Below are 14,371 nucleotides of genomic sequence, written 5' to 3' on the forward strand. Positions count from 1 at the left end.
TTAAGAAAAAGAAACCTTTGAAGCAATGCAGTCAGAACAAATTTAATTTTTTTCTTCCGGTTTTACTGAGCTATAACTGGCATACAGCACTCTGTAAGTTTAAGGTGTACAACATAATGACTTGATTTACATACATCGTGAAGTGATTACCACAATAAATTTAGTGAACATGCATCATCTCCTATAGATACAAAATTAAAGAAATAGAAAAAAAATTTTCCTTGTGATGAGAACGCTTAGGATTTACTCTCAACAGCTTTCAGATACAACAAATTTAATTTTTGATTAAAAAATTAAATAGGTAAAGATTATGATACTTCTTGAATCACATCTGGAAGCTCAAGAAATACCCAACAATGTAGAATAGAATTATCCAGAGATAAATTCACAAGACAGATCCAGAAGTCATAACGTGAAATAAAGGAGTCTGGAGGTAGAAAAGAAATAAGTAGAGAAGTAATCATCTTTCTGAGTCCCAGGCAAGATTAATGTAAGAATATATGTGTAGACACATGTTGGTGAAATTCCTGAAGTCCAAGGATAAGGACGAATCTTAAAGTTTTCAGACCCAAAGGACAGATTATTTATTTGCAATGGAAAGAGAATCAATTAGCTTCAGACTTTTTTTTAATCAGCAACACTTAACAGTTAAATTCCTGGAGCAACATTTATAGAATCCTGAGGGAAGAAGACTAAGGCCCCAAAATTAATAACCAGGAAAAGATATCATTCATTTGTCAGGGCAAAATAAACATTTTCAGAAGTGCAGGCATTTAAAAAGTATTCTGTCCATGTACTTATCTGAGGACAACACTTGGGGAAATACTCTATCAAATGACAGTTGGTTCAGAACAGAAATCCCAAGATAGGGAAAGACAAAAAGGAGAGGAATAATGGAAGCATCGAATCTTGCAATATATGTATTATTAAAGTTAAATAGATAATAATGATGTGACTAGGACTTTGTAATATAAATGCTAAGTAGGGACTTTTGAAATAGAAGAGTCATCCTTGAAAGAAAAACTTAACAGTAACCTAGAACTAAAACTTCTATCCTGTTTGGGGTTGAGGGAGGTGTGAGCAGCTATAGATGCTTGGTGTATGTGTGTTAAAAATGCATATAGTAGGACTTCCCTGGTGGCGCAGTGGTTGAGATACGCCTGCCGATGCAGGGGACACGGGTTCGTGCCCCGGTCCGGGAAGATCCCACATGCCGCGGAGCGGCTGGGCCCGTGAGCCATGGCCGCTGAGCCTGTGCGTCCGGAGCCTGCGCTCTGCAACGGGAGAGGCCACAACAGTGAGAGGCCCGCGTACCACAAAACAAAACAAAACAAAAACATATAGTATAAAAATACATGTATAACATTTTAAAAAATTAATTTTTGGCTGCGTTGGGTCTTCATTGCTGCGCACGGGCTTTCTCTAGTTGCGGCGAGCGGGGGCTACTCTTCGTTGTGGTATGCGGGCCTCTCATTGCGGTGGCTTCTCTTGTTGCGGAGCACGGGCTCTAGGAGCGTGGGCTTCAGTAGTCATGGCGCACGGGCTTAGTTGCTCCGCGGAATGTGGGATCTTCCCGAACCAGGGCTCGAACCTGTGTCCCCTGCATTTGCAGGCGGATTCTTAACCACTGTGTCACCAGGGAAGTCCCCACATATTGTATAATATTATTATTTTCTTTTGATAGAATATATATATTTAAAGATGACTCAGGAATATGTAGGCATGAGCTGATCTTTAAAACACAGTAGGACTTCAAAATTGACAGGAAAGAAAAGCAAACAGAGGAATGACGGGGAGGAAAAAGGAACAGGAAAAAATGACAGGGACGAAAAATGGCTAATTCAGCCAAAGTAAAAAGAAGGAAAGTGAGGTTGTATTTAAAATGGAAGGAATAAAACCAAGTTCATTGATAACTTCCCTAAGCGTGAATGAACTCAGGAGACAGAGACTGTCAGATGGGCTGAAAAGTCAGATTCAAATGTGTATTATTTGAAGAAACACTTGTAAAACAAGATAACAAGCAATTTGAAAAATAAGTAGACAGAGATATTGGGAAAATGTAAACAAAAATAAAGGAAGGGTGGCAATTTTCATATTTGAAAAAGGAGAATTCAGTGTCCAAAACATTAATCAGGACAAAGAGAGGCATTATGTAGTGTCCTTCCAATCGCTCCTGGATGGCATCTGGCACTTCCTGGTCTTAGGGCAGTCTCATTGTCAAGTATTAAAGATGAAGTCTGAATTAAAACAAAACTTGAATTTTTTACAATAGCAAATTAAAGGAGAAAAACAATTAGGTTATATGAAAAATGCTACAAAGGCATTTGATAACACTTAGCAACTTTTCCTAATAAAACTTCTAAGTAGTTAGGAAGGGAAGGAAGTTATTGCATAATGATAAGACATTTACCAAAAATTTTTAGCAAATATCATACTAAATGGTAAATTTCTGAAGCTGTTTCATTAAAATCAGACACAGGAGATACTCTTAATAATGTGATTCATTATTTGTAGAGATCCAGTCTGATGAAATAGATAAGGGTATGAAATAATTTTGTAATATTAGAAAAGCATAATTTGTAATTGTAGAGGTCTCAAAAACCCATGAGAATCTAGTAAAAGATTACTAGAATTAAAAAGAATTTATAAAGTGGTATAAGAATTTATAAGAAGTTATAAAGTTATGTAAGACACAAACTGATAAGTTGGGTTTTGTTTATGTTTTTCTTATTGAAAACAAAGAATTTTATTTTTAATATGAGTAGTAGCCAGTTAGAATTGGACAGGGGAAAATATACTGCTTATAATACACACTGTTTTAAACTTAACAAAATGTTAAAGAACCTAAATAAAAGAAATGTGAAATCTTACTGAAGGACACAAAATAAGATCTGCACATATGGCAGGCCACACCAAGTTCCTGAATAGGAAGGCTTACTGTCATAGCTATATAAATCTTTCCTAAAATAATATTTCCATGCACTGCAGTTTTAATCAGAATCCTAGTGTGGTTTCTTTGAAACTGATTAGTGTTACTTAGAAATTCTCAGTAGGTATTAAAATTTACCAAGGCCACTTCAATAAAAAATGGTCTTAACAGAGTAACGGGCAAATAGATCAGTGGAATAAAATAGAGACTCCAGGAAGAGCCGGCCCCAGGTCTACAGGAAGAACTTAATATAAAACAAAGGTGGCATTTATATTCATTGAGAAAATGATAATTTATCAATAAAAGGTGGTGATATAACTGACTCTTCATTTGAAAATAACGCCAGAGCCCTACCTCATACCGTAAACACAATGAAGTCCAGATGGATTTGAGGATATTTGGATTGCCTTGAAATCAGGGGAGACCTTTTTCAACAAGGCACAAAATTCAAAAGATATACACACACAAAAATAGATAAATAGATGACATGATAATTTAAAAATACTTTTTTTTTTTTGTGGTACGCGGGCCTCTCACTGTTGTGGCCTCCCCCGTTGCGGAGCACAGGCTCTGGACATGCAGGCTCAGCGGCCATGGCTCACGGGCCCAGCCGCTCCATGGCATGTGGGATCTTCCCGGACTGGGGCGCAAACCTGTGTTCCCTGCATCGGCAGGCAGACTCTCAACCCCTGTGCCACCAGGGAAGTCCTAAAAATACTTTTTTTTTAAATGATAAGACACTATAGACAAAGCTTAAAGGCATTTATTTTTAAAAAATACAACAGTTGCAGGGTTATTAACATTGATTGCCCCAGGCAGTAATCAGTGAGAAAACAGGAAATAATTTCACAGTTTGGGAAAAGAAGGATCAGATTTATTTTTAATTATGGAGGATATGATTAAATATTTCAGTCACCTTAAAAAGTGGAACAGTGAACAAGTACCAGATGATGAATGGCCATCTAATGAGGTCAGAGAGGAGCCATTCAAGGGTTTCAAACCTGGGAGTGACGTAATGAGATTTGCATTTTAGAAAAAACAAATTATTCTGGTTGCACAACAGCTAATAATTAGAGGGGGCTAATATCCGAGGCAGGAAATGAGTTAGAAGGCGAGAGGTGATGAACTAAACTAGTGTGGAAAAGTGAGAGATAGAATTGAAAGGATTCAAGAGTTATTTATGAGATAAAATTGAATAGGGGGGGGATCAAGGAGGGAGAGAGAAGAGTCCACAGTAATCCAGCTATCTGGGCAGTTGGGTGAGTACTATGCAATTTGTTGAACCCTGGGTGGGAAAGGGGGAAAAGATCATGAGTTTGGAATATATTGAATTTGGGGGCATACAGGATATCCAAAGAGGTGGACATTATATAACTGGACCTATAGCCTTGAAGTTCAGGAGAGGCCAAATATATGTAAAGACAATGGAGTCATTAGTATACGGACTCAACTGAAGCAACAGAGGTAGATGGTATCAGCCGGGGTCAATGTGTAGAGTAAGAAAAGAAGAGAATTGTCTAAGAATCTCAAGGGTGTTGTTAGTCCACGGGTCCCATCCGGCTTCCACTAGGGAAGAGGAAGAATTGGAAAGGTGATTAGTCCAAAGCTGTTTTATTATTCCTAACCCCTCCCAACCTTAAGAATCTTGCTGGTGCTATTAGTTCTGTCATTGTCACAAGGGGTAACTGTTGAAAGCAGGGGTCCCACACAATCCAAAGGACCCCTTCCCATTCCCACTGCTCAGTCACACACACACATCACTTAGTGTAATCCTGGGCTAAAAGGGTACCTTCCAGGGTTACTTTTCTTTAGAATATATTCATCTGCTTGGCCTCACCTCCCCCTTTTCCCCGGAACCCTTCCATCAATGAGCATTTCCAGGACAGGGGTGTCGTTTTCAAATAAGAGAATACCAGGTTACACTGTCTTTCCAGGGCACTGGGCAGCTGTTCACCTTACATTTAAATAACTAACGGTGGCTGCTGCAGTGTTTCTTCCAGAACAAAGAAACTATTCCAAGGCAGCTCATTGCTTATAACTTGCCAATAGCAACTTCTCCTGCTAAAAACCAACTAACCGGCCGACCAACCAGCCAGCCAACCACAAAACCAGTCCTGCTTACACGGGCACTCCGTATATGACTGTTAATGGGGAGGAGTCAGGAGAGGGAAGGGATAAGGACAGAGGAGAGGCGAGGTGGCCCCTAGACCAAGGTCCCAGCAGCGGGATCCGGGCATGTGTGGGGTTAGCTTGGAACAGGACGTCTGCCTCTCCTCTCTCACGGGAAGAGGATGGTTACCCTTACTCATGGGTGTGTAGGTGGGTTTGGGGACAGCAGATACGCCAGTTCCCCTGCACCGCTGTCTGGAAAGGAAGCAAGGTCATTTGCTGAGAGTGGGGAGGTGGGGAGAGTAAGGGTGGGCTCCAGAGATGTGAGAAGATGTTTGTGTAACAGCCCCTGTGGGAGACGCGGGAGAGTGCTCACCTAGAACAAGCAGGGTTTCCAACCAGCGTTTGGGGCCGCGTGGAGGCTGAGGTCCTCCACGAAGTTCACATGCCTCCTCTCTCAGCTGCCTGTGGTTTTTCTCCTACAGCAGTTTGTGGCTGGCTCTGTATTTGTTGACTGCCACCCGTGACTCCAGCCCCTTTCCCCCGCCTGAGGAATCATTTTGAGATCCTCTGGACGTTATTGTAGAAATGACCCTGAATGTTCTGGCCATTTTCTTTAAAGTATATTGAATGGGCCAAAAATGTTCGTTTGGGTTTTCCATGAGGTGTTAATGCAAAACCCCAAAGAACTTTTTTGGCCAACACACTATATATTAATGTCAGGATTTGATTCTAGAGCTGGTTCTGTCCCAAATTGATACTCTGAGAATTGTCATTTCAGAAGTTTCCTCCAGCCTGACCAATAGACCCAGAAGCCTGACTACCCCTGAATCCCAGATTTGAGGCATTCATTTGATATAAACATATTTTTATAGAGATTTTCTCTTAGGACACGTAAAGCCCAATTAGTCAAACGGCCCCGTTACTTTTCTCTGTTCTGTTTTAAAAATTGGTAATCTTTCTGGATGGTTCAATCTTTCTTCTTTAAGGAGCAGTATTTTTTTCCTGAAAGCTGCCAGAATTCCAAATAAAGTACCACTTCTGAGACATGTCATCTTAAATGTTTGATTATTTTCACATTGTTAAAAAATTTATTATGCCAAACATCTGGCACATTTAAAAAATTTCTATTCACCATTTGGTATGTTAAGTAGAATTGGTTCTGTTTTTTTCTTTTGTTTGGAAAAATTCATTCTCATTTAGTATTTTCCACTGGCGTGTTAAAACAAGGAGAAAAGATTGCACAGTGCTGTATAAACCAAAGATGTTGGAAAGCAGAGGTGAATGGGGAGCAAACGTTAGCTCACTTCCGTTTTCTAATAACAAAACTTGTTCCCTCTCAGATCAGTTTTGCAATGAGATTGGACAGTTTTGCCTAGCATTTAAAGCCCTGCTTGACCTAACCCCACCTACCTTGGCAAAATTTGTTTCACTGTTTTCCTTTCCACATTCTGTCCCACAGTCAACATTCGTTTAACACCATTGCCCTGGTCCTACAGAAATATTTCCAGTTCTTAGCATTTGCATTAGGTAGGTCCTATGAGCTTCAAGCAGCCACTCACTGTTTTTCAGCCACCTTATATATTCTTTCCCTGCCTGGGAAGTAATAGTTGTTACTTATCTTAAATACTAACCTATTCAGCTTAACAGAATACACGTACAGATAAGTTCATACAAACTTATTTATACCCTGAGAGTATTGTCCTCGGGATTCACGGTGAACGCGTCCCCTTCATGGGCTCTTTCACTAGAGCAGGGTCTATGCAAATCAGATTGCTGGCCAGGAAAGCTTTCCTGGAGTTAGTGCTAGAGCCCAGGTTTTAATGACCAAGTAAAGCTCTATAAATCAGGTGGGAAAGCTGTTCTGGGAAAGCCCTCAGCTGTAGGAAGGCATGAAGTCCTGATATCATGGTGAGTAGCAGGATTTATACTTGGCTTAATATTTTGTAACCTTAAAGTGCAAGGAGATGAATAGTGGAAGATGACACTGGAGAGGTAGGTAAGGGCCAGGCTAGAGGAGGCCAGATAACAGTTCGTAACCAGGAACGTGGACGAGAGTGGCAGTGCGGGCCCCTTCTCATGAGTCAGCGTGTGCTTCCCCTACGGCTCATGGAGAACCTGCCCAAACCAGCTGACCTCCAGCCTACTTTACTGCCAGAATGTCTTGTAAATCATTTACTGCTATAAATGCCCCCAAGACATCATGAGGTCAGTAATTGTGCCATTTCACAAAGAAGACAACTCAAGACAAGAAGTGGTGGTTATGTGACCTTTAAGAATGATTTTGGGGCTTCCCTGGTGGCGCAGTGGTTGAGAATCCGCCTGCCGATGCAGGAGACATGGGTTCGTGCCCTGGTCCGGGTAGATCCCACATGCCGTGGAGCAACTAAGCCCGTGAGCCATGGCTGCTAGGCCTGCACGTCCGGAGCCTGTGCTCCGCAACGGGAGAGGCCACAACAGTGAGAGGCCCGCATACCGCAAAAAAAAAAAAAGAATGATTTTGTTTTAGCATGGATCTTTTAAGTGGAAATGTTTTTTCATAGTTAACTTACTATACCAAAAGAGGTATGGCTGTATGTCCCAGAGATATGGAGAATTCACTACTGATGAGATCCCTGGTTTTGTCCTTTATTTAAAATAGTGAAATCATGCAGTTTTAATTCTAGGGAAATATGATCTGGAGGTAAGCTTACCGTTTTCTTAACAGAAACAGGGGAATTATATCCAAAACATGAGACTTTTGAATTTATGGAAGATGATACGTGACTCTTGAAAATAGACTTGAGTTTCCAACAGAGATAATTAATAAATATTTTAAATTAGATTCTGCGTTCATGGAAGGAATATGACCTGGCAGTAATGATTATAAATTATGGAAAAAAGATGTTGGACATCACATCAGGGTACAAATCTCAGTTTGGTGTTACTGACCAAGAAGAAATGCCAGAGGAGGAGGTAATTGTTCTTTGTGTTTCATCTTTAAAGGTATATTTAGCTGAATTTTCTAAGAGGTCATGTAGTATTAGTGAACACGTTAGAAAATTGATCAGTTTTTAATTTGTTGTATTTACATAAAAGAAAGTGAATATGTGAAGAGCTTTTTTCCCTTTTAATTATTATCAAGAAAATGAAAAGGTATCTGTGCTAGAATACTTAATAGCCCCCTGTCATGCGTACTGACGATCAGTTAGGTGTTGGTAGAGAGCTTCCTACACCCAGTTGGACATTGGACTGAAAGCCCTCTACAGTCTTTCCCAGACGGAAGATATTTATTATTCTGAGTGGGTCATTGAATGCAGTAAATACATGTCAGAGCTTTTCACTCTGTTCAAAGTAGCTTTCCTAAACTCCTTGTGACACCTAAATTGTCTCCTTTATGAGGCTGGTAATGTTAGAGACAACTTTTTAATATCTGCCTCCCAAGCATGGGTCTTACTAGGATCTTATTTTATTGCCTTTTCTTGAAACTATGTGGTTAAATGACTAGATCAAATTTTGAAATATTGCTTAGTTTATCAGGTTTCTGAGGTGCGCTAGGAGCTACAATACTTGAAGCACCTTCTGTGACTGGGGCCAGGGTAGAAACTATTACCCCCAAGCCTGTTTCCGTTGGAGGAGCTCCATTTCTTTCTCTATTATATGTTGCAAAAGCTTAAAAAAACCCCACGGTTTCACTGGATGAATATTTTTAGCCATAATACTTTTGTTGGGGGGAGGGTTGTCTAGAGAAAGTTTTGATGAAGCTGAAAGCAACTTGAGGGTTTTTTTTTTCACCGAGTGTTGTCCACTCAAGAGTCCATCAGCCAGACCCTTTATGTCACCCAGGCCTTGACTCAGGGCTCTGTCCCTTCACATCATGGTAGGACAGGACCCCTTGCCCCTTTCCTTGGAGCCTCTAGTCCAGCAGAAGGTAGTGTTACTTCTTTCAGACTAAGACTGTAGGAACTGAGAACCTAATACCTACTTTATAGGTATTAGGAAATCATTATAACCATTCAGGGTCCCTTTAAACCTAAAAGAGCTTGGGTGGTCTGTTTTTTTTTTTTTTTTGGAGAAGAGGAGATATTAACTAGTCCATTCTCAGGCTCAGACAGATGAAAACATGGTGGGGAGCCTGAGCTCATACCTGCCAATTCTTAGTCCACTAATTACTGATCCTGTTATGTTCAATGAAAGGCAAAGCAGCCAAAGCAATTAGCTTCCTTGTAAAGAAGCTCCCTCTGGGGAAAATAAAGGAATAAAGGAAAAAGGGATACATTTCTGAGAGCATTTTCTTTTGAGGATTTTGAGAGATATACCCTCAGCTGCTCTCAGAATGGTGTGTGTATTGGGGGGAGCTGGTTAGGGGAGCGGAAGTTACTAGGAAAAAGGGAGAGGGAAGAGAAGAAATATTTTGGTTAACATCCATAAAACACTTAGTACTGTATCTGGCATTTAGTTAGGCTACAATGGCTTATTATTAATTATTAATACATTTTACCATGTAGATTCATAGTTTGGTCTACCAAGTATGAAACATAATTTAAAGAATATTATTTGAAAATGACAATTCTTGAAACGTGTTGAAGTACGTTCTGACATGTAACCAATGTTTCTAGGGTTCTTCCAAGACGTCTTCCAAGACTAAGAAGCCACAGCAGATATTATTACCTGAAAAAATAAATGAACAGCTGGGTTTATTGGAGACACAGCTACTCAAACTGACAAAGCAATGTAATCTTTTTTTTTTCTTTCTGTATACTTCTGTTTAGCATTTTGCTGTTTAAAATAGAAAATATTTTGTTAAGAGGATTAGGATGAGATTAGCATTTGGTAAACCCCTTAAGGTTTATGCAGTGCTTTTACATTGTGTCATTAATCCTAACAATACTTTGTTAATAAGGGATTGCTAACCACTTTTTACAGATGTGGCTCATAAAGATTAAGTGATTTATTTAGCATTACATAGCTGACTTGGATTTGAGCCTAAATCTTCTCATTCTAAAGCAGGGTTTCTCAGCCTCAACACTATTGCCAATTTGGGCCAGATAACACTTTGCTGTGGGGGACTGTCCTAGGCATTGTGGATGTGGAGCGGCACCCCTGGCCTTTGTCCAGAGATGCATGGCACACCATCCTCCCTGCATTCTCCCCAGCTGTGACAACGAGCTGCGAGGCAGATGTTGGCAAATATATTGTGGAAGGGGGACACAAAATTGAGAATCGCTGCTCTAAAGAGAAAAATGTAACTGAGAAATAAAGTGATGGCATGGCGGGTGTTATGTACGAGTGATTTGAACCATGGTTTACTCAAGTGAGATGAACTCAAGTGAGTCATTGTGCTGTATAGTAATTTAATAATAGACCAAAATGTTAAGTGAGACGAACTCAAGTGAGTCATTGTGCTGTATAGTAATTTAATAATAGACCAAAATGTTAACACAGTGATTGGAGTTTTAGAGATTGCAGTTTGGAAATCTGATTAAGATATTAATTTAGTTTCTGGTGATGACGACTATTATCACATTTTTTAAGAAGCAGGACTTCAAACCTTCTAGAAGAACAAAAGAGTGCCTGCATTTATCTCATTAGGAGGCTCCACTTTCTCGGCCCCTTGGTCTGTTGGGAAGTAACTAAACTTGTAGAGTTCTGTGACCCCACCTCACCTCTCTACTTTGTGCCTCAGTTATATCTGGGTGGTCTTACTGTTTCATAATTCCCTGACTTGGATCTCTCACTTTATTTCAATACACTCCATGTCTGTTTCAAGCTGAATTTATGAAATGAACCCAATGCTGTTACTCACATAACCAGTAAACCTAGTTTCGGGAAAGCTGTATTGTCTGGGTACATATAAAAATATATAATTTCTTAAAATGTAAAGTGTTCTGGAAATGTAAATTACTTATTTTCATATTATCAACACCCCCAAACACATTTTAATATTTTACTAAGAAGCACAATATAATGTTACTAGCTAAACAGTAGATTCAGTAACAAAACAATAATAAAAATAATAGTTTTATACAGTGCTTTCTGTGTGCGAGGAACTATTTTAAGTGTATCATACATATGAAAACTTATATAACCCTTATATAACAACCATATGAAATAGGTTCTGTTATTATCCCCATTTTAAAGATAAGGAAATAGAGGCACAGAGGAGGTGAGTAACTTCTCAAGTTCTCATAACTAAAAAGTGTCAGACTTAGGGACTTCCTTGGAGGTCCAGTGGTTAAGACTCCATGCTCCCAGTGGGTTTGATCCCTGGTCGGGGAACTAACATCCCGCATCCTGCATGCCGTGCAGCCTAAAAAAAAGGAAATGTCAGACTTAGTATCTGAACCCAGGCATCCTGGCTCTAGGGGCTCTTCTGTTCATTATTCTATACTGTCTTTTAAAGATTTTTTATAAAAATGGAGTTCATATAATTGGTAGGTTTCAGAGTCTGATATTTGTTGATACACAATAGCTGTTGAATAAGAAAGACTCATGCCTTGGAAACTCTTCCCCGATTTGGTGGTAGACTCCTTGGCCTTTAAGGAGAAAAAAAAATGAAAGGAAAATAATTGAGATTATTGGATTTTTTAATCTCCAAAATATGATATAATTGATATTTTAAGGCACATAATTTAGAATGTATACTTGGGTATTTTCCTATTTTTCATCCCCAGCAAAGAATTTTCATTTTTGCTTATTGATGTTAAACAGAACCAACAACTTAATTCCTTTTAACCTTAGATGTTACAACTGAACTCTCAGGAGAAGAGGATCCCATATTTCTTTACCCTATAGTTTTAAATTGGTCGGTCAAAGGTGCTGTGAAAGAAGGTAGGTGACCTAAACGTACATGTTGCTCACTCACCTTACTGTTGAAGATCTTTTATTCTGTGGATTCTGTTGTTTTCTACTTAAAGGTTTCACTTGTTCTAGGCAGAATATTTCAGGTTCTTACCCATTCAGAATAAGGCAGGCTCTTGATTGCCGAGTAGTGAAAGAGACCAAAATAGGTACCTGATTTAAAGTCTGGAAAGATGGAACCTTGATGGTGGCTTATATTTTGACAGTAAATGGTGTTATTATGAAGCTTACAAAAACTAGGGAATTGAAAAATGTGTTAGTGATCTTTAAGCTTAGCTATGAAGAAATAGCAGCATTATTGCTTATCTCAGAGTGAAATATAATAAAAATTAGGATAACTAGTTATTCTGGCAATTATCAGCAATTTTTTTCCCACCTAGTCATATGTTAGAGGCAACTTTTAGGAAATCTTACAACACCAAGATGTTTGAAAAACAAATGAAATTTAGACCATAAAGGAATATTTGATTTTAGACAAACAATAGTTTCACCACATTTACTCGTATACATTTTTTTTAAGTGAGAAATCTAAAAAGTAGGTTAATAAACTCGTCTGTTAGAACAAAATGCCTAATAGCAATAGTAACCTTTCAATGACAATGACCAAGTGTATTGGTGATTATATATAAACCTTCTTGTTTTCACAGTTATGAAATTTAAGCAGAGACCTAGATTCCTGGAATTCTTTACACAAGTTATGCAAAAATGTATGAATGATGAAAAATTTCAACTTATGGTGGAGATAACAAATCCTGTCTATGACTTCTTGAAAAGGTATTTGTAATATCTGTTTTATTAGCATTAACAACTTTAAAAAATGAGTAAAATTGTTCCCTAAAGATATATAAAGTTGATGAAAAAGAGAGTGGGGTATATGCAATTAAAACAGTCATCTGGGAGGTAGTATTTATGTCTGTGTAAATAAATAAATAAACATAAAAATATTTGTTCAACTGAACTAAGGAATAATAGAGCATGTTTATATTTATAGCAGGAAATAAATTAGGCCTTTTGCTACTGAGTCAGGTTGGATGATAGCATCTCTAGGCTATCAGCGTCTCTCGCATGGACTTTTGGGTCCACTTATTTATTTATCTAATTAATTTTTTCATCCAGTTTTATTGAGATATAACTGACATACAGCACTGTACAAGCTTTAAGGTATACAACATAATGATTTGATTTACATATATCATAAAATGATTACCACAGTGGGCTTAGTGAACATTTATCATCTCATATAAATGCAACACTAAAGAAGTGGAAAAATTTTTTTTCTTCCTTATGATGAGAATTCTTAAGATTTACTCTCTTAACAAGCTTCATTTATAACATACAGCAGTGTTAATTATCTTTATCTTGTTGTACATTACATCCCTAGTTCTTATTTATAACTGGAAGTTTGTACCTTTTAATTATTTTCAGTAATTCCCTCTACCTCCACCCCCTCCCTTTGATGTAGTCCCATTTGTTTACTTTTGCTTTTTTTTTTTCTTAACATCTTTATTGGAGTATAATTGCTTTACAATGGTGTGTTAGTTTCTGCTTTACAACAAAGTGAATCAGTTATACATATACATATGTTCCCATATCTCTTCCTTCTTGCGTCTCCCTCCCTCCTACCCTCCCTATCCCACCCCTCTAGGTGGTCACAAAGCACCGAGCTGATCTCCCTGTGCCATGCGGCTGCTTCCCACTAGCTATCCACCCTATGTTTGGTAGTGTATATATGTCCATGCCACTCTCTCACCTCGTCACAGCTTACCCTTCCCCCTCCCCATATCCTCAAGTCCATGCTCTAGTAGGTCTGTGTTTTATTCCTGTCCTGCCCCTAGTCTCTTCATGACATTTTTTTTCTTAGATTCCATAAATATGTGTTAGCATATGGTATTTGTTTTTCTGCTTCTGACTTACTTCACTCTGTATGACAGACTCCATGTCCATCCACCTCACTACAAATAACTCAGTTTCATTTCTTTTTATGGCTGAGGAATATTCCATTGTATATATGTGCCACATCTTCTTTATCCATTCATCTGTTGATGGACACTTAGGTTGCTTCTATGTCCTGGCTATCGTAAATAGAGCTGCAATGAACATTTTGGTACATGACTCTTCTTGAATTATGGTTTTCTCAGGATATATGCTCAGTAGTGGGATTGCGGGGTCATATGGTAGTTCTATTTGTAGTTTTTTAAGGAACCTCCATACTGTCCTCCATAGTGGCTGTATCAGTTTACATTCCCACCAGCAGTGCAAGAGTGTTCCCTTTTCTCCACACCCTCTCCAGCATTTATTGTTTCTAGAGTTTTTGATGATGGCCAATCTGACCGGTGTGAGATGATATCTCATTGTAGTTTTGATTTGCATTTCTCTAATGATTAATGATGTTGAGCATTCTTTCATGTGTTTGTTGGCAATCTGTATATCTTCTTTGGAGAAATGTCTATTTAGTTCTTCTGCCCATTTTTGGATTGGGTTGTTTGTTTTTTT

General features: G+C 38.6%; 1 protein-coding gene across 2 annotated transcripts in view; it reads left to right on the plus strand.

Moving 5' to 3' along the window:
• Positions 1 to 14,371, plus strand: part of CFAP54 (cilia and flagella associated protein 54) — a 281,143-nt gene that overhangs the window by 95,676 nt on the left and 171,096 nt on the right. For both annotated transcript variants that reach the window (XM_059082492.2, XM_059082493.2), the window contains exons 27-30: positions 7,862 to 7,993; positions 9,637 to 9,751; positions 11,759 to 11,848; positions 12,526 to 12,652. In XM_059082492.2, the coding sequence (XP_058938475.1) occupies positions 7,862 to 7,993; positions 9,637 to 9,751; positions 11,759 to 11,848; positions 12,526 to 12,652 (464 nt within the window). The remainder of the gene's footprint in view (positions 1 to 7,861; positions 7,994 to 9,636; positions 9,752 to 11,758; positions 11,849 to 12,525; positions 12,653 to 14,371) is intronic.

The sequence above is a fragment of the Kogia breviceps genome, chromosome 12, assembly GCF_026419965.1.
Source record: "Kogia breviceps isolate mKogBre1 chromosome 12, mKogBre1 haplotype 1, whole genome shotgun sequence".
Lineage (NCBI taxonomy): Eukaryota > Metazoa > Chordata > Mammalia > Artiodactyla > Physeteridae > Kogia > Kogia breviceps.